Raw genomic sequence first — 23,522 nt, forward strand, 5'->3', positions numbered from 1 at the left:
TCTGAGATTCAGTAGTGACCATCTGTCTATAGTTTTCATTAGTCATTATAAAAGTAATGTCTGTTAAAGAAAGTCATAGCACCATTCTTCCCATATTTGAATTTATTTAATTGTAAATATAGAACTTCATTATTTTGTTAAATAAAAGGATTGACTTTTCTCATTAAAATAGTTTAAAATGTTAGTGAATTTTAATTTCTTATCACAAAACACCAAACAGTACATTCGGGTCACCTACAAGCAGTTTTTAAGTAGGCGGTGGTTCAGCTATTTAAAATGACCTCAAAATGTATAAAATTATAATTATGGAACAAAATGGTATAGATTGAAATATATAAGGGAATAGTAAATAAATATTCCTTTTATTTCACATGACTTCCAAATCTTTCTCTAGCTCTGTCTATATCATAAGCATATGACCTGTAGACTTGTTTTCTAGATGGATGGATGTGGATATACCTCACCTCCATACATTCTGAAATCAAGTATTACTGCTTTCAGATGTCTCATACCACTTACTCCTCTTGTACTGTTTACGAAGAGTATACTATCTTCTTGGCCATCCAGATTCAAAGCCATAGATTTTTTTATGAGTTCATTCTCTAGCTTATAACCAACATTGATTTTATTTTTTCGGTCCCTTGTACCCAGTTTTTTCCCTTTTCATTTTCATAATTATCACTGCTTCAAGCTGCCTCATTTTTTACCCAGCTTTCTAAGCAACCCTCAAGCTTTAGTCTTCCATTCTATGAGGACAGTCTTCTTAAAGCTCGAAGTTGATCACTTCATTCTGCTGGAAAGCATGTTAATCCCATGTTCTATTGATATAAGTCACACTCTGGCGGTTGAGGTCTGGCAGTCAAGGTCATTCACAATCTAACCTTGATCTGCTTTTCCATTCTCATGTTTCTTTGCTTTTATGTTTGTTGTTTCATGTACATGCAATTTCCTTTTTCCATGTTTTTGCTAATGCTGTTTTTATCCAACCATGATGTTTTTCTTACCAAATTGCCCTGGAACAAACTTTTCAAATCCCATCTTAAAAGCTGCTTTCCCCATGAAACATCTTTAGGAATACATTTCCCCATCTGTAGTCTCTTTTTAAGCTCTCAGTTGACATATCTCTGTTACTTATCTGATTCATGTCTTCTATAGATTTTAAGGCCTTTAAGAGTAACTTATACATCTGTATAGCCTTCACTGTGATAAGCACAATGATTGGTACATAGAAGGGCTACAATATAAATTTATGGAATTGATGAGTAATCTGATAGTGTCTAAGGGTAGAGGAATCCATTTCAAATGTTGGATCACCTTAATTTGTTACCGTCAGACTATGAGATGTGGGGGGGTAACTAGGTAGCATGATATCTGATGTGATCATTAAATTTTACAAACATAAATGTGTTTTTAAATTTTTTTCCTTGAATAAGTTTTCTTGGAACTCTGCTCTCATCTACCCCTCCTCCCATTTATTTCTTTAGAGGGTGTTTTAACACTGAGGGCAAAACCTCCACCTCCTGACTTATTTATTGACTGTTTCCAAAAGTTTAAACATGGATTTAACCTTCTGGTAAGTGAAATTTATTTATATACAATTAAGAGAAACAAACGGAAGAGATCAAAGTCTAGCCAGGATGTACCTGATCAAATTAAGAGATTAAATTGTTGTTATAGACTTTTTTTTGTATGTGTGTTTTGATTTGCCTTTCATTAGAAGAGCAGATTGCAAAAATCTGTATATCTAAGAGATTTAATCAGAAAAGAATGACTCCAGTCTTTTAAAATGAAATTCTCCTAATCTAACTCACGCTTGCTAATTAAGATACAAAAAAGTGAAACTAGTAGTAAAAACCTCTTCTTTGAGTCTATGTTGAACCTTTTTGAATGTCTGCCTTTGTCTCGATTACATCATAGTAATAGGCTTGCCTGATTTTTTAATGTTACAGGCCAAATTGAAGTCTCACATCCAGAATCCTAGTGCTGCAGATTTGGTTCACTTTTTATTTACTCCATTAAATATGGTAAGATTTTATTAATTTAAGAAAGTAATTATTCTTAGCATGTTTTCAACCCCACGTGTCTGTCTAGATTATCTAGACAGTTTTTCTTCATTGCCTTGCATGGGTACTATTTCTTTTGCCATCTACTGTGAACACTGAGTATGTGAAATTTGAGAGTTGAAAAGAACCTTAGAAATCATCTAGTCCAAACACCTGATTTTATAGCTGAGGAAACTGATGTCTCTGATAGAGCTAGGGAAATGAAAAGAAATAAAGATTTATTGGATACTAGTGTTTCAGTATATACTAGTATGTAATATAAATGGCTTGAACAATATAGAAAAATTTCTCTTTCTCACAAAATAAGCTAGGTGTGAGGAGTCCAATGCTGGATGGATGTCTTTGCTCCGTGAAGTCACTCAGAGGTCCAGATTTCTTTCAGTGAGGTGTTCCTCCATCTCCTGAGCTATCTCTGATTCAATCACTTATTCATTCATTCATTTTTTCAACAAATATTACCTGAGAGCCTGCTATGTGCTTGGCATAGGGACAAAACACATAAATTCTTATCGGGACTTATGTTGTAGTGTGGAGGGGCAGTCAATAACCTAAATAATATATAAATAATTCACCCAAAATAAATGCTATGTGGAAAAATACAGCAGAGAAGGAGAACAGGGAGTGCTGTGTGTTTGTGTGTGTGTGTGTGTGTGTGTTGTGGAGTATTACACTTTTTGAATAGGGTTGGTTAAGGGAACGACTTACTGAGAAGGTATCATTTGAGTAAATGAAGTGAGGAATGAGTCATGTGCGTTTCTGAAGGAAGAGAATTCCAGACAGAGAACAGCTAATACAGATGCACTGAGATGGTAACATACAAGTCATGTTCTTGGAAGAAATAGTTACCGTGACTTGAATAGAATGAGGGGGGAGATCTCAACTAGAGGGAGATGAGGTCAGCAAACAGGAGGCCATATCTTATTGGTCTTTATAGGTGATTGTGAAACCTTTGACACTTTGGGAGGGGTTTCTGCTGAAAAGGATTGCTCTGGCTGCAATGTTTAGAAATTTGAGGGAAGAAGGGACTGAGCTGGCTATGGAAATAATCCAGATGGGAGATTATGTTGTTTGGACCACGTAACACTGGAGGTGGTGAGATTTCATTCTGTTGTTTTTTTTTTAATTTTTAATTTTATTTATTTACTTTCTTAATTTTTTTCTCTTTTTTTGTGGCTGCGTTGGGTCTTCATTGCTGTGTGTGCACTTTCTCTAGCTGCGGCAAGCGGGGGCTACTCTTTATTGCGGTGCATGGGCTTCTCATTGCAGTGGCTTCTCTTGTTGCAGAGCACGGGCCCTAGAGCATGTGGGCTTCAGTAGTTATGGCACATGGGCTCAGTAGTTGTGGCTCACGGTCTCTAGAGAGCAGGCTCAGTAGTTGTGGCGCACAGGCTTAGTTGCTCCACGGCATGTGGGTTCTTCCCGGACAAGGGATTGAACCCGTGTCCCCTGCATTGGCAGGTGGATTCTTAACCACTGTGCCACCAGGGAAGTCCCTCATTCTGGTTATTAAACAGAAGCAACACGATTTGCTGGTAGGTTGGAAGTGTTGTGTGAGAGTCCAGGATATCTCCAAAGTTTTGGCTTAAGACTGGAAGGATAGACTAATTATTAACTGAGATGGGGAAGACTGTGGGTAAGGCAGGTTTGGACCAGAAGGTAAGGAATTCCCTTCAGACAGTGTCCAAAGTGACTTATATCCAGATGGAGAAATTTGCATTGGTAGTTGAATGTATGAATTTGGAGTTCGGTGGAGAAATCAGGCCTAGAGTTATAAATCCTCTGCATGCAAAGCCAAGAAATTGGATGATGTCACCAAGGGAGTGATGATAAATAAAGAAGAACAAGGGCTGATGGAGCCTTAGGTAATTTCAGTGATTGGAGAGTGAGAAGAACCAGCAAAGAAGAGTGAGAAGAAGCAGGAAGTCAGGAGAAGCAAAACAGGAATATCATGGTAGTTATTCTGTGAGCCAAACGAAGAAACTGTTTCCAAGAGGAGGAATTGAGATACTCTGTCAGGCATTTCTATGGTGGAAGCTGACTTACCTCCCTGTCCTTGTAACAGTAGTACAAAGGCAAAGAATTGTCTTTAAGGAGGTGACTCCAAACTTAGACAATTTCTGCTATTATCCAGTTGGCGGGAACTCCCTCATATGGCCATCCCTAACACCAAAGGCATGTAGTCTCCACCAGAATGGCTATGTGTCCATCTAAAATGTAGGGGCTTCTCTTTCTAGAAGGGAGAAGAAGAGAATGGATACTAGGGGGACAATTATCAGTCTTTGGGAGGCCCATATGTGCCAGGTCTAGTGATATGTACATAATACAGATATTCCCCTGGAAAACTCCCTTCTTGCACATGTGTTTTTTTACATAAGGTATAATTTTTGAAGATAACAAAATGGTGCATTGGGAACAATTCCTTTTGTGAAGGAGCTGGATGTTTCCATGAGTTTGTCCAGCAAAAGGTTATACCACTTGTCTCATAGGCCGGCATCCAAGATACACATTTTCATTTTCTAGATTTTGCGGTACCCAGGTATGCTCTTTTCTTATACGTTTAATGAAATAGGTGCAGTAATATACTTCCCTTCCCATTTTCTATTTCTTATATTTGCAAACGGTCTAATAGTGGTTTTTCCAAGCTAACATATACCACCATCTTCTCCACAGGACAGCTGGGAGAATTAGCTGAAATAACATTTGAGTGCAAAAAGAAAAGTGCTGGGATTTGGGAAAAGCATGGCAACAGAAAGCAGATGGAACAGCTGTTGGCCTTACACACTGACAGATTCCAAAAGAGACTGGGCTACAAGTCACCCTTTTCTACAATTCCACAAGACCAGAAATTTGATAGGTCATTCCTCCTTTTGTGGAGAGGGCACGTGAGAGAGGAATGGAAAGAAGGCAGAATCTCTTTCTTTTAAATACTTCTCGGAGGACAGAGTTTCTTATTTGATGGGCCAAGACAGGGATGTGTGGAGTGCTTTGGGTTTTTTTGTTTTGTTTTTTTTTGGGTTTTTTTTTGCGGTACGCGGGCACCTCACCGTTGTGGCCTCTCCCGTTGCGGAGCACAGGCTCCGGACGCGCAGGCTCAGCGGCCATGGCTCACGGGCCCAGCCGCTCCGCCGCATGTGGGATCTTCCCGGACCGGGGCACGAACCTGCGTCCCCTGCATCGGCGGACTCTCAACCACCGCGCCACCAGGGAAGCCCATGTGGAGTGGTTTTGAATGGTTCGTCCTGTCAAAAGAGCAAATAATTGCTTTGTAGAATACTAATAGCAGTAAATGATAATTGTTAGTGTGATTATTTCCATGATTTTTTTTAAAGGGTAAGAATTGTGACTGTGAAGCAGATAAATTTCACTAATTTGATTTAGAGCATATGAAAACCATGGTCATTGAGTTCTTTAATCTTTATAAAAAATGGAGCAAATTCAAGCATTTCTCCTAGGTTTTGCTTGATTGTCAGAGAAAAACGAGACAAAGAATCCAAGTATCAAAAAGGGATAAATCTCATCCTTCTTTCCCCGAGGGTAACTAGACAAGACCTGAAGTAGAATATGAAATGAATATTGCTTACAAACATAGGAAAGTACGTAACCTTATCAGCATGAACGTCAGAACTGGGTGATAAGCAATTGGAAGGTGAAAGTCCGAGCCTACATCAATAATTTATGAATGCTTCCGCACGTTGTTGCTATAAATAGAGTATCCGATTTCTACTTGAATAATTGTTGCTTTTCAGGCTCTTTTAAAAATTAGATCAAGGCCATCCATATGCAAATAAAGTGATGCTAGCTCATTAACAACATTTTTATTCTTTATTCTTCAACACATTTGATACTATCTTAGTTTGAGTGTCAGGAAGTATTGTTTATGAAGCAGTTTTTGCCACCTCTTCTCATTCCTTTCACAAGTCTTTCACAGATCATAAGTAGATATCTAGACATTACACAGAGTAGAACTATAAAATAGTGGGACTGTTTTCCCTAACACACAAAAATTAGTCTTTGTGATCAGGCTATGTATCTGAAAACATTGCTTTATTTTATATTTTCTTTTCTCAAAAATGACTCCTTATTAATGGTCTCCCAAACATAGTACTTCTATTGCTTCTTTTAATGTTCTGTCTGCGGAGTCCCAGACATTTCACTTGGACAAGAGAGATGGAAAGGAACATTAATTCAGGGCCTGCTACCAGTCAGACAAAATTTAGTGGCTTTAAACCTTGTGAGTCCCTCCCTGTATCCTCAGCATCTCCACGCGAGCGTACCCACAGCACACATGTGTGCCTACTTACATTCTTCAGAGGGAACTATGGCCCATAGCCTTTTATTTACTTTCCTTTGTTCCATTCCCTATTCCCACTGTTAAACCAAAGATCTTTAATATTTCTTTACTTCTTTACTATCCCTCTCAGTTATTCCTGCCTATTTATTAGAGCTTATAGAGCTTGGACATTAAAAAAAAAAATCACTATGCCAGGCTTTCAGGGTAGGTTTTGTTCTCAAATAAGGGTCTACCCACCTCCTTTATCCCTCATCTTTTCTTTCACTTATTCTCATTCATTCTCCTAACCCTGTGTCTTCTGCAGTTCAAAGTCAGATAAGTTTTGGTCCAAGCTCTCAAGGGAGGAGAACTGAAAAATAAGGCCCAAGTTACAATGGCATGTGTAGCTGATATGCATGCTTGAGGACCGCAGGGTGCCTCAGAGTTACACTGTGGGGTTAAGAAGCGCTTCTCAGAAGAGGTGATACCCGAGGAGAGTTCTATTTAAAATGATGGGGAAGGGCCTTCTGGGGGCTGGGACACAGCATGTGCAAAGACACAGAGGAATAAAACAGCATAGCAGGCTCAGGACACCTGGATGACTGGAGAGAAATTGACTCTTGGTCAGGAGCCATTCAAAAAAAAAAAATCCCTTTATTCTTGTGCCGTATCTCTGGGAAGGTGAGATTTTTATAAAAGGGCTCTGGTTCCTGCTCTAGGAGATTACCATCCCTTAACCAGGAAATAGCCCCTGAGTAATAAAATTGGAGCAGCTTTCAGATGTCTACTTATCATCATTTTGCTTATCAGAGAGTTGCACCTGTTTATTTGTTTTTGCTAATCATTAAGTTATCTCTTTTAAATCAGGGCAACTTCCTAGAATTAAATTCTGGGAAGAAATACCATAGATTCGGAGGACCGCTTCTCATCTTTTCTCTCGCCTTTCTCTCTGGATCCTTTATTTTTTATGTCTTTATAGGCACAGCCATAGACTTAACTCGAGCCTTGTTTCTCCCTAAAGTACTCATTTCTGGAACCATATTGTTCAAGTCTGACATAACAGATTTTCCAGTAGAAATAGATATATATTTTTTTAAGGCAGCGATCTTTAGGCCAGCTGACTTAGAATTCTCTGGATAGCCATTAGTACTTTCCAGGCAAAGTACAGTCCTACAAAGCCAATAGATAGAGCCTGTGAAAGTTGTTAAACTGTTAACTTTTCATTTTAGATGATTAGGCACCATTGGGCTGGAAAGACTGCTCTGGATGAAGATTTAATTTGAGTATATGAAAGCTGCTTGTTTTTATCATAGGTTTTTTTTATCTACACGTTTTGAAAATGTACAGATAATCACCATCTTCTTGCTGAAAAGTGATTTGTTGCCATTTTAGGTTGTGCAGGCAACAGGAGGTCCTGAACTAGCCAGTTCAGTACTCAGCCCCCTACTGACTAAGGACGCAATCGATTTCTTGAGTTACACTGTCAACGTCGATGAGAGGCAGCTGTGGGTGTCATTGGGAGACTCGTGGATGAAATCCAGGTAAACATATATATGAGTCTAGCATCGAATGCCTATAATACTTTAAGTATTGTTCTTTGTCTAGTACATGAATCTAGTGAGAGATTTATTTAACCTTCTGTGTATGAAGGAGTAGGTGTTGTAGATGAAAAAGGCTAAACCCTTAGAAAGCTGGAGGTCTAGTGGAGAACGTGGAAGTGTGTAGTGTAAGATACGATGAGTACCGGGGTGACTCATAAATGAACTGCTGTCACTTGGCAAGATGGAGCCGTCAGGAAGAGGGTTTAGAGAGGAGGGTGCTTAGCTTTCAAAGAAGAGCTGGCATTTAAAATCAACAGATAATAACACTAGGAGGTCTATGTGTATAAACAAGGGTGTACATACAGTGTTTGCTAGGCACTCTTCCATGCACTTGACATAGGTTCCATTTTTATGCTATTTTACGGGTGAGGCAACTGAGGCAAAGACAGGTTAAGTAATTTGCCCAAGGCCACACAGCTCGTAAGCGACAGACCTGGGATTTGAATCCAGGCAACCTGGCCCTGAAATAGATGTTTGTAATTATTTTGCTCAGCTGCCTTTCAGCAGGATGAGGAGGATTTCCACAAATACGTAGCAGGGAAAGGGCCTGCTCAGTAGAGAGAGCAGCGTGACTGAAGCCATGAAGCAAAAAGTCAAGAGAATGGAGCGTGAATGTGTGTTTAGCCCGAGTATAGACTTTGGGTAGTGGGGGATTGTGGAGAATGGGGAACAGAGGAATAGTGATGAATGAGGTGTACAAAAATGAGCAGGGCTGGGTTCAGGCTCCCAGTGCCGCGCTAAGGAGCTGGAGTACGGTTCTGTAGGCTGCGGAGAGCCAATAGCTTTGTGAATAGGAGTGCGACGCAACCAGACCTTCGAGAGATCAGTCTGGTCATTGAGTCTAATAAGGACGTGGACAAAAGTTACTAGAGGCGTGAGGCCCCTTGGGACGATAATGCAATAGTAGAGGTTCCTTATTAATCAGCATGCCCTGGGACTAGAACCATGGTGGTGGGAATGGAAAAGAGGAGGGGATAAGTTTAAGAATTGTATCTCATCAGTAAGGTGACTGTGGAAAAGAAATCACTAACAACTGCAGGATTCAAGTTTGCTGAGCCAAGCAAGTTATAAAAATATTTCTCATTTCATTATATGTGATTAAATGATTTCTGCTTTCCTCATTTATTTGAATCTTTTTATTTCTCTCACTACTTAGAGTAGATCATTCAGTATGGTCACTTGGAAGTTTGTCTTCGTAATGCTTTTAGGCTAGCCTGAAAGTAATGGACCAATTCCTATTTTTTTTTCTGCTGTTCTTCTATTGAAATATATATAAACCATTCCCACTTATATTTTGGACCTTGGCAACTGCTTGTGTGGGAATATGGTTTACACGTGGAGTGGTTTACCAAACAGAAGATTCTTTAAGGGCACTGCAGTTGTTGCTTTTTTGAATGAAAATGTTATCTAAATTTATTTCTGCATATTATTTATATATTAATGTAGCATATTGTATCATTTATATATCATACTATGTAAAAACTGGTTAAATAGATTTCTTAAATCTATTAGATTTATGTAGGTTATGATTTTGTGGTAAGCCTAGGTAGGGATCTTTTCATTTTTTTCCCATAAACCCTATTAAATTTATCAGATCAGAACTATGAAGTACTAAAATAGTTCAGGGTTTTTAATTTCTTTGTCTTGGGTCCTACCTCAAAATGAGAAAATTAATGACTATTAGGAAACCTACATCAAAAGGAACTCATATTGTTAGCCCTTGACATGAGAAAATGGTCATTTCAGATCCTGATTATTTAGAGTATTAGGAAGTGAATATACTGACTTAAAAACTCATAAAGATAAAAAAGAATCCTAAAGGAACATAATAACCAGAATCATTTCATCACAGTAGAAGTATAACCTGAAGAATTAAATCATGTGTGAAAGATAAAACAACATATTTTAGCAGAATTTAATAATGTCTCTCCCAGTTATTTTTGTGGTTCATTAGTGATTAGGAGCTTATAGGAATAAGTCTCAGAGTTACTAAGTAATGAATGGGTCATGATTATATTACAGATTAGTACTAACTTGATTTTACTGATGAAAACCTAGCTGATCCATTCAATTTATAAAATCAGTAATGTGCTTCATTTTAGGAGACTTCATAACTTACAAGATCATGAGCCTTAAGAATATTGTCTGCTGTTTGTCTTTTGAAAAATACATCTCGTATCAGGAGGCTTCATGATGATGGGAGGGGAGTGAAGGGAAAGATGAGGATCAGAAACGATTTGATGCTTAGAGAAGCTTATGTACTAAGTTCTCACCAGACTTCTAGCTTCACATTCCTTTCTCAGATTGTCAAAGATGTATATTTATGTTCAAAGGTTGAATTAATGGAGAATTGAGGCAATGTAGTGAAAGCAGATCATAAAGTAGAATTCAGACTTCCTTTCATTGTATCAGCATCAAATACTAGCATAAACATGTTTACTTTCTCTGTTTGGATAGAAAGAGGGCAGACTACGTGTGAATTGTTTTTGTTGTTATTTGTTTTGTTTTTTTTTTTTTGTGGCTAGCCTTACTGAAGATCCTTTTGAGCATGGAGGTGTTTCTTAATTTTGCTGTTCGTATGTCTTAATGTCCTTCTGCAGAGCAGAGTGGCCAAAAGAACAGTTTATCCCACCCTATGTCCCACGGTTCCGCAGTGGTTGGGAGCCCCCGATGCTGAACTTCATGGGAACATCGGTGGAGCCGGATCTCTATCAACTGACTGAGTCCATGGCAAACGCAGCAGAACAGCATCGCAAGCAAGAAACAAAAAGATTATCCACAGAGGTAGTCTTTCAATATCATCTTTTGTGGGAAGTGCAGTAACCTGTATGCTCTCTTGTAATTCCGATCGTGAGTTCTCACTTTACTGATCTGAAGATTGCTCTCAAATCAATGACTAGATGTCCTGCTGCTCTTAGGTACCTCTCACCTCTTTGTCATGGTGACAGTTGCTCTGTTTCCCTGTGAAGCCCAAACCCAGCGCGTATCACACCTCACAGCCTGCCAGCTCTCCTCCTTGAGCCCTGGTGATCCCGTCCTTTGGATGGTGTACTTTCCCTGCTTTTCAGGGGATTGCCCCACTGCTGCTTGGTCTGTTCTTTCTATTTTCCTCTCCTGTCATCAGACCCTCAAGACAGTTCCTTGACCCAGGACCTTTAAGCCCCTCCCAAGCAGCTCTTTCCTGAATGTCCCATTTCTTTCTTTCTTTCTTTTATTTTTTGGCCTCATTCTAAACCTCCCGAAGTCCTATCAGCCTGGCTAGAAGGCCAAAGCTCCTCCTGAACTCCAGTCCCAGGTCCAAATGATGACTTATAACACTATTACATCCTGAGGAGATCATAAAATATAGTGTATCTTTTATGACCTTTAGTAAGCTTTAGATGATGATTTATTGGGGGAGCAAATTGAGGGATTGAAATTGGGTATGATTATCTCTTCACATTCCTTAAAAATGATTTTTCTATGACAATTCTTGTTCTGACAGAAAAGAAAATTAAACACTACCTAAAGTTGAACCAAACTGAGCGGATGATCACAACCCAAGGAGTTAGATGAATGAGGTCTAGTTTGAAGAAGCAACAGAAAATTAATGACTAGGTCCTCCTTGAAGTCCTGTTCATTTCCTTTATTTAATCCCTTAGATTAATCTTCTCCAGTCCCTGTGGGTATTTACAATGTGGCAAATATGATATCAAGGAATGAATTAGGAAACTAGAGTATATCCTGACGTTTAGGGAGAAACATTTATATAAATTAAATTTCTTAAAATCGTTTCTTTCGACAATAGCCACAGTATTATAGAAGATTGCTTAAATTCTGAAACTTTAAAAATAAAGCAAATATACTTCTCTGAAAGTAATATTTTTCTACTGTAATTATTTTTTCCTCTGGCTGCATGTAATGGTACCAGTGGATTCTGTAACTGCCCTTCCCTCTAACTGAGTGATTAAGAAGGTGACCTCACAGTTCTGGGTGCATGTTAGCAGACATATGTCCCTAGCTGTATTTTATAGTTCAGACCTCATCACAATGAATTTTCCTTCCTCATAAAGGGAAACTTTTCTAGAGTAAAAAAATGTAATCAAACATGAAATTATGATACACTTGCTGTTGCCATAGTTACAGCTGAGTATTTTCAAATCATAGAAATTTCTAGTTTACAGTCCTCATATCTTAAATAAGAAAATATATCCACTTTATAATGCATGCCTCAGAAATTCACTTTTGTGAGTTCTTTTTCAATTTGTTTATTTAAAGAGAGAGTAATGTGTTCTGGCTTCCAGCATAAAAGTTTGTCTACTCTCAGAGAATAAGTAACTTTCAAGGAAGAATTATTGAGAATTCTTCCTCGTAATGAGTTATCATTTTCCTGTTGTAAACTATTGTCCATTTTATGGCTTAAGCACTTATTCAGAGGTTTGAAAATAATGAATTGAAAAGCACCTGCTAGCAGTTCTATGAGATTTTATATCTTAAGATTTTGTTGGAAAAGAGACCAAAGTAATGGTGACTTAAAAATGTGTAACATGCAATCATCCCCAGAAGAGAGATTTTATTATACTTTATTGCACCTATAATAAATGCATTCAGAACAAGAGTTGGGTGATTCAGGATCTGGTGGCATAGGTGACAAGGCATGACAAATGTGGGTGGCAGTACTCAGCTTCTTTCCTTCCTCTGAAGCAGCAGCCACACTGAGCTGTGTTGTGTAGTCATCACAGTTAGTCACTTGCCATCATGTCTCTCCTCCCTTCTCATATTCCCAGTCACTCTCAGGACCCAGTGACTTCATGCTGTCCAACCTCACTGTTATGTTCAGAGCCAGGCAGAAGGTGTGGGTGATTCTGTTTCCTCAACTCCTCCCTTTTATAACAGCATTTAACAGCAACAAAAAAAATGGCCTGATCATGTAGTGCCTCTGGTCTCTCCTAGGGAAGTGATAAACTGAATTAATTAAGCCATTTGTTCTTTATTTTATTTTTTAATTCCAGCTTTATGGAGGTGTAATTGACAAATAAAAATATAAGATATTTAAAGTGTGCATCGTAATGATTTGATATATGTATACACTGTGAGAGGACACGCCCCCATCTAGCTAAGTAACACATCCATCTCCTCACATATTTATCTGTTGTTGTTGAGAACATTTAAGTTCCACTCTCTTCGAAAATTTTAATTATATAATACAGTGTCATCAACTATAGTCACCACATTTTTATTAGATCCTTAGACCTTATTCATTTACAGCTGAAAGTTTGTACCCTTTTACCAACCTCTCCCTCTGTCCCCCACCCCCAGCTCTGGCAACCACTTTTCTACTCTGTTTCTATGAGCTTGACTCTTTTCTTTACATTCCACGTATAAGTGATATCATGTGGTGTTTGTCTTTCTTATTTCACTTAGTATAATGTCCTCAAGGTTTATCCATATTGTCATAAATTGCAGGATTTTCTTCCCTCTCATGGCTGAATAATATTCCATTGTATATACATACATACCACATCTTACTTATCCACTCATCTGTGATAGACACTTAAGTTGTTTCCATATCTTGGCTATTGTGAATAATGCTGTAGTGAACCTTGGGGTTCAGAATTCTCTTTGAGATCCTAGTTTCATTTTCTTCAGTATTATACCCAGTAGTGGGACTGCTGAATCATACGGTAGTTCTATTTTTAACTTTTTGAGAAACTTCCGTACTGTTTTCATATGGCTTCCCCAATTTACATTCCCACCAACAGGGCACAGGGGTTCCCTTTTCTCCACATCCTTGTCAATGTTTGTTCTCTCTTGTCTTTTTGACAATAGCTATTATCAGGCATGAGGTGATATCTCAGTGTGGTTTTGATTTGCATTTCCCTGATGATTAGTGATGCTAAGCACCCCTACATATACCTGTTGACCATTTGTATGTCTTTGGAAAAATGTCTTTTTAGTTCCTCTGCCCATTTCTTAACTGGATTATTTGCTTTTTGCTATTGAGTTGTATGTGTTCTTTATCTATTTTGGATATTAACCTCTTATCAGATATATGACCAGGTATATGATCTCTCCCAGGCTATAGATTGCCTTTTCACTTTGTTGCTGGTTTAAGCTAAGGTATTGAAATGGTAAAAGTTGTTTATCTGTATTTGTACGTTAAGTGCAGTATCCTGATACATATTCCACAGGAGTAATATAATGTGGGTACTTTGACATCAATAGCAGTCCATTGGAGACACCTCACCTACACTGTCTGTGGATGAACTCAGCCCTACTCCTGCCAACTTTGTCATTTGAATTAACTACAGTAAATGTGCATTCAGAACTTTTCTAAAACATTCCCAGTTTCAAATATTTTGTCCCAGTGAGTCCATAAACAATTGAAATTCCAACGCTTTAGGGTCTGTTGTGCATCCACCATACTTCATTTTACATAAGGAAACAATACAAAATTCATAGATGAACTTTTTTGGTTTGTTTCTTTGTTTTTGCCCCATAGCTTTAAAGCCATGCTGCTTAATGGGACCCATAGATTTCGGTTCTCCCTCCTGGTAGCCCATTAGGCTCATGTCTGCGTTGTGTTAACTGCAAAAAGAAGTGGCTCCAAACAAAAAAAAAAAAAAAAAAAAAAGAGAGAAAAGGGCTTCCCTGGTGGCGCAGTGGTTGAGAGTCCGCCTGCCGATGCAGGGGACACGGGTTCGCACCCCAGTCCGGGAAGATCCCACATGCCGCGGAGCGGCTGGGCCCGTGAGCCATCGCCGCTGAGCCTGCGCGTCCGGAGCCTGTGCTCCACGTACCGCAAAAACAAAACAAAACAAAAAAGAAGTGGCTCCAGCTTTGTCTTATCCTGGACTATTGACTCTCAGGATCAATGTGTTTTTGCGTTTCTGTGTTTTCCTTAACAGTAAATCTGATAATAGTGCTGCCATTTTAAAAAAATAGTGTCCATGTACATTTAAAAAATGAGAATAATGAGAGAGGGTGGTATAATTTCAACACATAGAATTCAGATGATTTTCATGTGATAGTATTTACTTTGCTAGGGTGGTAAAGGTCTGTTTCTTAAACATAGAAAGCAAAAGTTAAGGGTTTCATTGTTGCTGTTTTTAAACGAGTTTTATTTTATACAAGCTGTTAAAGTCTGCCTAATACCAAAATCACCTATTACTGAAATTCCAGAGGAAAGAATTTATTGCTTTTATACAATAAAAGCATTGGATATTTCCTGAATTAAGATTTAGTCTTTGCACTAATTACTTTTCTTATTATAATTAGGTCTTGGACAAAAACCCTCATTTCATAATTTATTAACATATAATAGTCAATCACTTGAAAATGAAACTGACCACAATGTAGTGGAGGGTTCTTGTTAACTGACGTCAGTGCTCATTCAAATAGTATTGGTGATTCTTTAATCTTTCCTCCTCTGTCTTTCAGCACTCCAGTGTATCAGAGTATCCTCCAGCTGATGGGTACACAGTATTCAATAACATTTATGGAAGAGGGCCCCATCTGGACCAAGGGGAAGCTGCTGTTGCTTTTAAGCCAACTCCTCAACGCCATGTAGATAGGTAACATTTCATGGGCATCATTTGGAGAGCTGTGGATGATTATCTCTGGTTTAGTGCAAATAGAGGTGCTAGTGTCTGCACTGTTCACTACTTCTTTGAGCTTTCCATCTATTAATTGTTTGTTAAAATTTCAGTTGTTCCTTTATAAGGCTGGCTTTGATGAGCAAAGTCTCCAGTCTATAATTCTAACTTAGTGCAAATGCCATTGGATAACTTTCCATTTTTTAAAAGATGCCTCTGACAGAATCTGTGAATTAAGAAGAAGAATTGTTTTGAAACTCTCTAGTTTGTACCAGATGGTCTCTAAGGATCTTTCCAGCTCTGTAACTTTTAAAGGAAATAATTTCCATCTTTATCTCCCCCAATAAAAACAAACAAACCTTCCTTTAGATAGAAGTATTTAAACTAAGTATAAACTGAATATTTAAACAGAATCAATGCCTTATTTGCCATTTTTACCATTTCATTTTTTATATTCACTTTCCAGTTTTACATTTCATTTATTTTCCCATATTTTTCTCTCTCCAAAAATTCATTATAGGCAAAAATGGAGAATTGAGATGGGGAAGAAATAAATTGAATTGAAATAGGGTCACTTTTTCAATCTTGTTTGCAGTGTAAACTGCATGTGAGGTTTACATAGAGGCCAACCCATACACATAAGAGAAAGAAAAAAGGTGAAATATTGATAACAAGGATATGGGAGAATGATCATTAAGATGAAGTGGGGTAGAGAGCTTGTCCTACTCCACTTTGAGGTACTTTCCTACCTCAAAGCCTGTCTTACTATGAGTGTTACATGCCCTTAATTTGTCTTCAGTATATTCTTTTCTTAATAGAATCTAAAGAAGGTGGGATGTAAAATTTTGGTTTTTTTGTCAGGAATGATAACAGAGGTAATACTTAAGTAAAATGATGTGGAAATTATACAGTTATTATTCTAAGGGCACCAGTAACGTATTAAATTCAGTACAAAGAAAAGTCATCAATGAATAATACATTTTGAAAATGCCAACATATCAAAGAAGTTTGAATTGTAGATTCAATTTTTAGGAGATACAGGTGAAAATCGGTTTTGAAGTTTAAAAATTATTTCATGGCAATTCTTCTTGAGAAACTTGTTCTTCATCCTAGTACTTTCTTTTTCCTTTTTTTTTTTTTTCTGTCTTAGCTGTCAGTATTCTAGAAATTATTTCAGATTAGTGAAGGAAATGCCATGAAGGGATATTCAAGTATATAGATCTTAAGACTGTCAATATTTAGCCAGAGAAATATTTTTTTTAAAAAGGAGTAAATTGTATATCTCAGTTGCCTTTATGTGTCAAATTTCTACCCTGGGCTATTATAATAGGAGCTGGATAGCTTAATAGACACCTGGATCATTGATGTTGCTAAGAAAATTTGTCATAATTATTGAAAAAACTGTCTGAAAGTTCTGGTCTGATACGTAATACAGAGGTTTGGAATTCATTTTTACAGTAATTATTATTCATCTTAAACTCTATTACATGTCAGGAATGCAGTAAATACCATATGAAGTATATTCACTCTTCAGTGAAATTACAATGTCATTTAGGGAAGCCACCTATTGAATTTAGCACCCTCACCTTTGATGGATTATAGTTTACTGCTCTTCAAAAGCAATTCATGTTTTAGAGAAGTCTCAGATTATTGCCATCTCTGTGTCCACTCTGTATCAGGTGGGTATCAATAACTCCAAATCAGAAATGGAGACCATGCATTTTGATACATTCTAGATCTCTTAAGAAACTCTGGTACATCTGAAAAATTACAAAGTGTGATTTTCAGATTGATAACTATGGTCAGTGTCATACCCACATTTAATCTATAGAGGGCAAGAAACTGGAAACCATAAATATTTGTAAATTCTAAAGCACTTTGCAAGTGCATGCTGGGCAGTCACTTCTGAGACATGCAAGATAGCAAAGACTTCAACGAGAACTACAGTCAACTTTTCTTTTAACCACAACCCACTGATTCATATACACAGTGGCAGGGTTATTCTTCCCTTTGCTAAACAGTACATTCAACTCTCTGTTATCAGCAGTGATTTGGAGAGAAGAACAAGAGGGAGGAGAGGAAGATAAAAAACTGAAGTTACTACTGTTTTGCTAACCTTTGGAGTGATTGAAACACGTTTCCCCCTCAAATGAAATTTTAATGGAACGTGATCATATAAAACTAGAGATAGGGGTAGGAAATCCATGGAACACAGTTTAAAATTTATTATTAATAATAATATATAATAATTATTTGGCCATAATTTCACTTTTTCCACATTTTCTTAGTTTTTTAATATACCAAAAATTGCCAGTATGGTTTACAGGCTATGATTTTCCTTTGTTCCTGTTTCTCTTCTCCTGGAGTTACTATGCAAGAGGTAGCAGATTACCTATGATGACGAGATATACTGGGCCCACAGCTGTCCTGCAGGCCCCGCTGTGACTCAGTATTCCAGACGATCTTGGTGGGCAGCAAGCAGAATGGCCACTTGACAGAGGAAGGATGACCAAACATCATTAGTGCCTTCCTGCTTTTTCTCTTACAAAGGAAATGTGGGGATGTAAATGGAGGAGAAGATTAGGGAGTAAAATTAGTTAAAAAATAATTAAAGTTATTATTTCATTATTGAAACGAAGAGAATATTATTACGTTGTTGATATACTAGGTTTTATTATATTATATAAAAGTATTTTAAAATTATGTTGTTAAATCTATTAATGGCCATTTAATGATTAAAAGAAGTATTTTGGGGCTTCCCTGGTGGCGCGGTGGTTGAGAGTCCACCTGCTGATGCAGGGGACACGGGTTCGTGCCCCGGTTCGGGAAGATCACACGTGCCGCGGAGCCGCTGGGCCCGTGAGCCATGGCCGCTGAGCCTGCGCGTCCGGAGCTTGTGCTCCGCAACGGGAGAGGCCACAGCAGTGAGAGGCCCGCGTGCCGCAAAGAAAAAAAAAAAAGTAGTTTATTTTTAAAGTTTTCTTTTTAAAAAAAATACACCTGTTCTTACTCTTAAAATAAGTTTATAGTGAATTAATTAATTAACAAATTAACTACGAAGTGTTATTGCTCTTGTACTTAACTCATACCTTCCTTTGCAATTTGGATAACTGGACAGAGCTTTCCTGAATATTGACACTTAGTCATAATTTTTTCATATATATTTGGTTAATGAATTGAAGACATTGCTTGAATTAGTGAAATCAACATATAATTTAAATTACCACTTTGGACATTATGTTTAGTCTCCTTTAATTTTATGAAGAATGGTAGCATCGACCATTATCCTGGTTCTTTCATGGTAGAAATGCTGGTTAACAAAGCAATATCCAATATTTCGGATATTAGATTTAATAGACAAAGAATTCATAGATTTGCATTCTAGATTTGGCTTAGCACTAACTAGCTTTGTAATTTTGCATTATTTATTTTTACCCTAGCCATAGTTTGTTCATTTTAATGGTAAAATCTCCAAAATATAATCAAATTAAGTACTCGTATTCTCTTACTCTATAAAATATAATAAAATTAACTACTATCTAAATAACTTGTCCAAATGGTTTCTGGTAGGCATTGGCTTGCCTTAGTGTTTCACTTCTGCTTTCAGCCTTTAGGAAAAGCTAGCAGAGTGATTATCTTTTTTCTTTCTTTTTGTAGAAATTATGATCTACAACCCAAGAAATATGCCAAATCCAGGTATGACTTTGTGGCAAGGAACAACAGTGAGCTCTCAGTTCAAAAGGATGATATCTTAGAGGTAATAGAATTTTACCTTTTTTATACTCTTAATAAAGTGGATTTATTGTATTCCTTTTCTGGTATATAGCTAAACCTTCCTCAAAGAAATGCTGGGGTCAAGAAATTATTCTTCAGTGTTACTTTGTTTTACCAAGGATACACAGCATATTATAGATACCTATATCTGTTTAGGTGGGGTAGCTGCTTTATCTGTTTTTTGTTTCTTTGGGGGGCGGGGGTTGGATTTCTTGGCTTACTTTGCTCTCTTCCTTCTTCTGGCCTTTATTCATTCTGGAATCAAGGCTGATCATCACTTCAGCTGTAGATGCACCATAATATTTCCTCCTTCCTATTTTAGTACCCTTGCACAAATGTAACCAGCAGTGAGCGTGCTAATGGTTTTGGGAATAATCTCCCATGACTCTCAAATTTCTTTCTTCAGTTATAACTGAGACTCCATCTTCTTTAATATATAATATGGCATAGTTACAATAGTAAAAAAAAAATGTTTTTATACCTTTCCTCTCTATTCTAAGGATGGAGACAATAGACTTTTTCCAAGTAACTCATCTTAAGTACTTCAAATACTGCAAATGGCTAAGCATTCTTGGGAGGTAATATGGACCTTGGGTAGAGTGGTAGCAAAGCTGTTCTATACTAGTAATTGTAATTCTTAGTGTAATTCCTGACAATCATTTAACCCACGGTATGTTGATGCGGAGTCAGCGTATTAAAAGTGAAAACATTTTCTTGGTCTAAGAATAAAAATCGAACTTCCTTCATAGTTCGGTTTTGGTACACAGATGCCGCCTTTATTTTCTTGCATGATGACAGATCCTTGATGATAGGAAGCAATGGTGGAAAGTTCTAAATGCAAGTGGAGATTCTGGATTTGTGCCAAACAACATTTTGGATATCGTGAGACCTCCAGAGTCTGGATTGGGGCGTGCGGATCCACCTTACACGCATACCATACAGGTAATTACAATTTTTGAGCAAAATTCAAGTTTTTCGAATTTTCAAGTTCATCTTTCCTAAACAGGACTTAAACACTTTTTATGTATTAGTCATTTTGAGATTTAATTGACTGTATAATTTATACCTTTTTCCTAAGGCAACGGGGGGACAGTGGCTAGGGACATAAGGAAGAATTACACATATGTTTTTCTGATTTACTTCTTCAGGAAATTGCTCAAAATGTTTATCTCAGTGACTGTTCCTCTGAATGCTATTTTTTTTCTACCCTATAATATTTTTGACCTTTGGAGAAATAGTATTTCTGGCTCTTTACTCTTACCCAGAGCCCTCCTACCCAAGGGGCCTGACAGAGGATGGCCCTGAGACAGTGGCTGGAGTGTCTACCAGTTCATCTTCAACAGCCTTTGCTCTTATCCTCTATATAGACTTTGATTATAGCCTCTTTGCCTTCAACTTTCCAACTACCGAATCCTAATCCTTTTTTAAAAACTGCCTTCACATGGTAGACCCTCCACCCAAGTTTCAGCGCCATTATCTTTCTTCAGATGTGGTAATCACAAGAGACCAGGGCCGCCGCCGTGTGCTTTTAAATCTGTGACAGGATCTCTAGAAATCACACCTGCCGGCAGAGACAGAATGGATGGACTGTCCCATGCTTAGCCTCTGAACCTGTGGTAGCTACTTTCTCATGCCCCCAGGAAAATTCTTTTCATTTTCAGAATCTTGAGCAAAAGATCACATCTGACCCCATAATGATGTCATAAATTTGCGCAGAAGCTGAAAATGCATAGGATATGCAGTGAAATAGTGAAGTTTCATGCCTAGGCTTAGTAAAATGCAGGCTGTCCAAACCTAGAACTGTGGTCACGTGCTGCTATGACCATTCTGTAAGGATTTCTGCCTCCTCACGGCATTCAAGCCCAGCGCAGGCCCTGCACTTATCCAGAGAGACTTCTGGCCTTATTAGAATTCGAGAATCAAGGAAACATTTAAAATAAAGGATTGATGTATAATTTATAGATCTTGATAACTTAAAGCGGTGGCAATGGGAATTCTGTTTGCTGTGCTTATGTTTGGGCTGGCCTGATGTGCATATATATTATGTACTTATGTTATGTTCATCATTTGTCATTAGCTATTGATGCCAAAGAAGGAGTTTGAGTTATTCAAGGTATGATCTACTCCATTTCCCATGGATTTTTGAAGTGAATTTTCTAACTTAGACTTAATACCTTTTTCTTTCCTAAGTTCTTTCTTTTCTGATTTTTGTGATGTGGTTACCTGACATAATATAGGCTTCTGTCTGGTTTGTAAATACCAATTCTTTGTGTTCTTTCCTATAGAGGTTTTCACTGAATGCCTTAAGCAGTGTTGAAGAGTGTATTCCTAAACCAGTGATGGAGTGCATACCCTTTGAGCTATATGAACTGTTTTTTTGTTGTTTTTTTTTTGCGGTCGCGGGCCTCTCACTGTTGTGGCCTCTCCCGTTGCAGAGCACAGGCTCTGGACGCACAGGCCCGCAGCCATGGCTCACGGGCCCAGCCGCTCCGCGGCATGTGGGATCTTCCCGGACCGGGGCACGAATCCCCGTCCCCTGCATTGGCAGGCAGATTCTTAACCACTGCGCCACCAGGGAAGCCCCTGAACTGTTTTTAATATTTAACTCATGATAAACAGTAAGAAGCACTATTTACAAAGGATATCCCTAGTTGTTGTATGTGAGCAGAAGCCCAGATTTTATATATAAAATGTTAGAAACACTTAGCCAAATTTGTTTTTATTTGTGTGCATGGTTGCTAGGAATGGCAAACTCCCGTAAAATAAGATACCCTAAAACTTGCAAATACTAATGTGAATTCTAAGTATTCTCCCCACCTGAGGTTTCCTAGGGAATTTAACCTCTCTTACCTTTCCTGTTTACTGTTCAGTCTTGTTTTTTTCTTCAGTTTAGATTCCCGGCTTGGGCCATAAGTTGACTACTCTGTTTAAAGTTTGCTTCTGTGTAAAGCTGAACCAAAACTATTAATACGTATCATAGGTAGAGTACTTTTTGAGAACATAAAATTATTTCTCCTTTCTTGAACAGAGCCTCAGCTTATATTTTTGTCAACTTTGGCAAAACCAAGAAATTTTTTAAGTGCTCACAAGTTTCAGGAGTTTGTTTGGCTACTTTATGTAAATAGAAGCTTGTAGGGATTGCTTGTTCGGGCTGTTTCCTTTTAAACGTTTCAACACTATCTGACTGCTGAAATTTTCTGGATGCAGCTCTAAATGCAGTGATGTACGTAGAAATGTGTATAGAAGCTGTGTGTGTGTGTGTGTGTGTGTGTGTGTGTTTAGGTTGAAAGCTCTACTTTTAAAAGGTATTAAAAACAATCTACTTTTTAACATCTCCTGAAATATTTGGTCTCAGCCCAACAAAACCTCCGAAATCTTGTAAAATTTTAATAAGCAAGCTTGAGAATCTGCTCTCTGTTATCTGGCATAAATATGACTCTAAAAGGATTCCTATTCTCAAAGCATTTATAACACACCCAGAAAAAAATGACTAGATAGAATAAGATGAAAAAAAAATCACTCTCAGAAATATATGCCAATTATTTTATATCTCTACAACAGCGTTACCAGACACTTTTATCTAAAATATCTAAAGAAAAATCCTGCGGCTTATTTCAGAATGACAGTAAAGGTACCACCATATTTCTATAGATTCAGGTAGTCCTAAAACCCTAATCTCATAGAACTCCACTGGATTACAAACATATCAAAAGCGATTCTATGTCTTATTTACCTTTTCATTCATTCACCCCACAAATATTTACTGAGTGCCAGCATCTCGCACTTGATGAAAAGAAAGACAGAAATCCTAGGACTGAGCAGTTCCTCCATTAAAATCACCCTTTTGCCTGCCTCCCAGAATCAAACATGCAGGCCGTCTGCCCTGGCTTTGCCCCTCCCTTTGTGTTTGTGTATCAGGAGCAGTGACCCTCTCTCCGCTCAGAAGTGGCTGACAAAAAAAAAAAAAAAGAAGTGGCTGACACTTTTCGCCCTGTCTCGTCCATCCAATGACATCAAAATTTTACAGAAGTTTAAAGAAACTTCTCACAAAAACATTTTGGATCCCTGTACTGTACTACAGAAAGATGCTCAGACTGTATGCCATGTCCATTAAGGACTTCACAAATACCAGTATATTTAATTCCTACAACAACCTTGTGAAGTAGGCACGTTTTTTTTTTGGTTTTTTTTTTACGTTTTATATATGACGAAAATTAGGTACAGAGAAGTACCTTGCCCA

General features: G+C 37.8%; 1 protein-coding gene across 2 annotated transcripts in view; it reads left to right on the forward strand.

The window, feature by feature from the left end:
- Positions 1 to 23,522, forward strand: part of EPS8 (EGFR pathway substrate 8, signaling adaptor) — a 69,271-nt gene that overhangs the window by 24,079 nt on the left and 21,670 nt on the right. The window contains exons 10-17 of one of the 2 annotated variants that reach the window (XM_065886759.1): positions 1,485 to 1,573; positions 1,950 to 2,024; positions 7,726 to 7,874; positions 10,535 to 10,718; positions 15,354 to 15,487; positions 19,166 to 19,265; positions 20,081 to 20,224; positions 21,360 to 21,395. In XM_065886759.1, coding sequence (XP_065742831.1) covers positions 1,485 to 1,573; positions 1,950 to 2,024; positions 7,726 to 7,874; positions 10,535 to 10,718; positions 15,354 to 15,487; positions 19,166 to 19,265; positions 20,081 to 20,224; positions 21,360 to 21,395 — 911 coding nt within the window. The remainder of the gene's footprint in view (positions 1 to 1,484; positions 1,574 to 1,949; positions 2,025 to 7,725; positions 7,875 to 10,534; positions 10,719 to 15,353; positions 15,488 to 19,165; positions 19,266 to 20,080; positions 20,225 to 21,359; positions 21,396 to 23,522) is intronic. The other variant, XM_065886760.1, reaches the window with a different exon arrangement.

The sequence above is a fragment of the Phocoena phocoena genome, chromosome 11 (assembly GCF_963924675.1).
Source record: "Phocoena phocoena chromosome 11, mPhoPho1.1, whole genome shotgun sequence".
NCBI classification, from domain to species: Eukaryota; Metazoa; Chordata; class Mammalia; order Artiodactyla; family Phocoenidae; genus Phocoena; species Phocoena phocoena.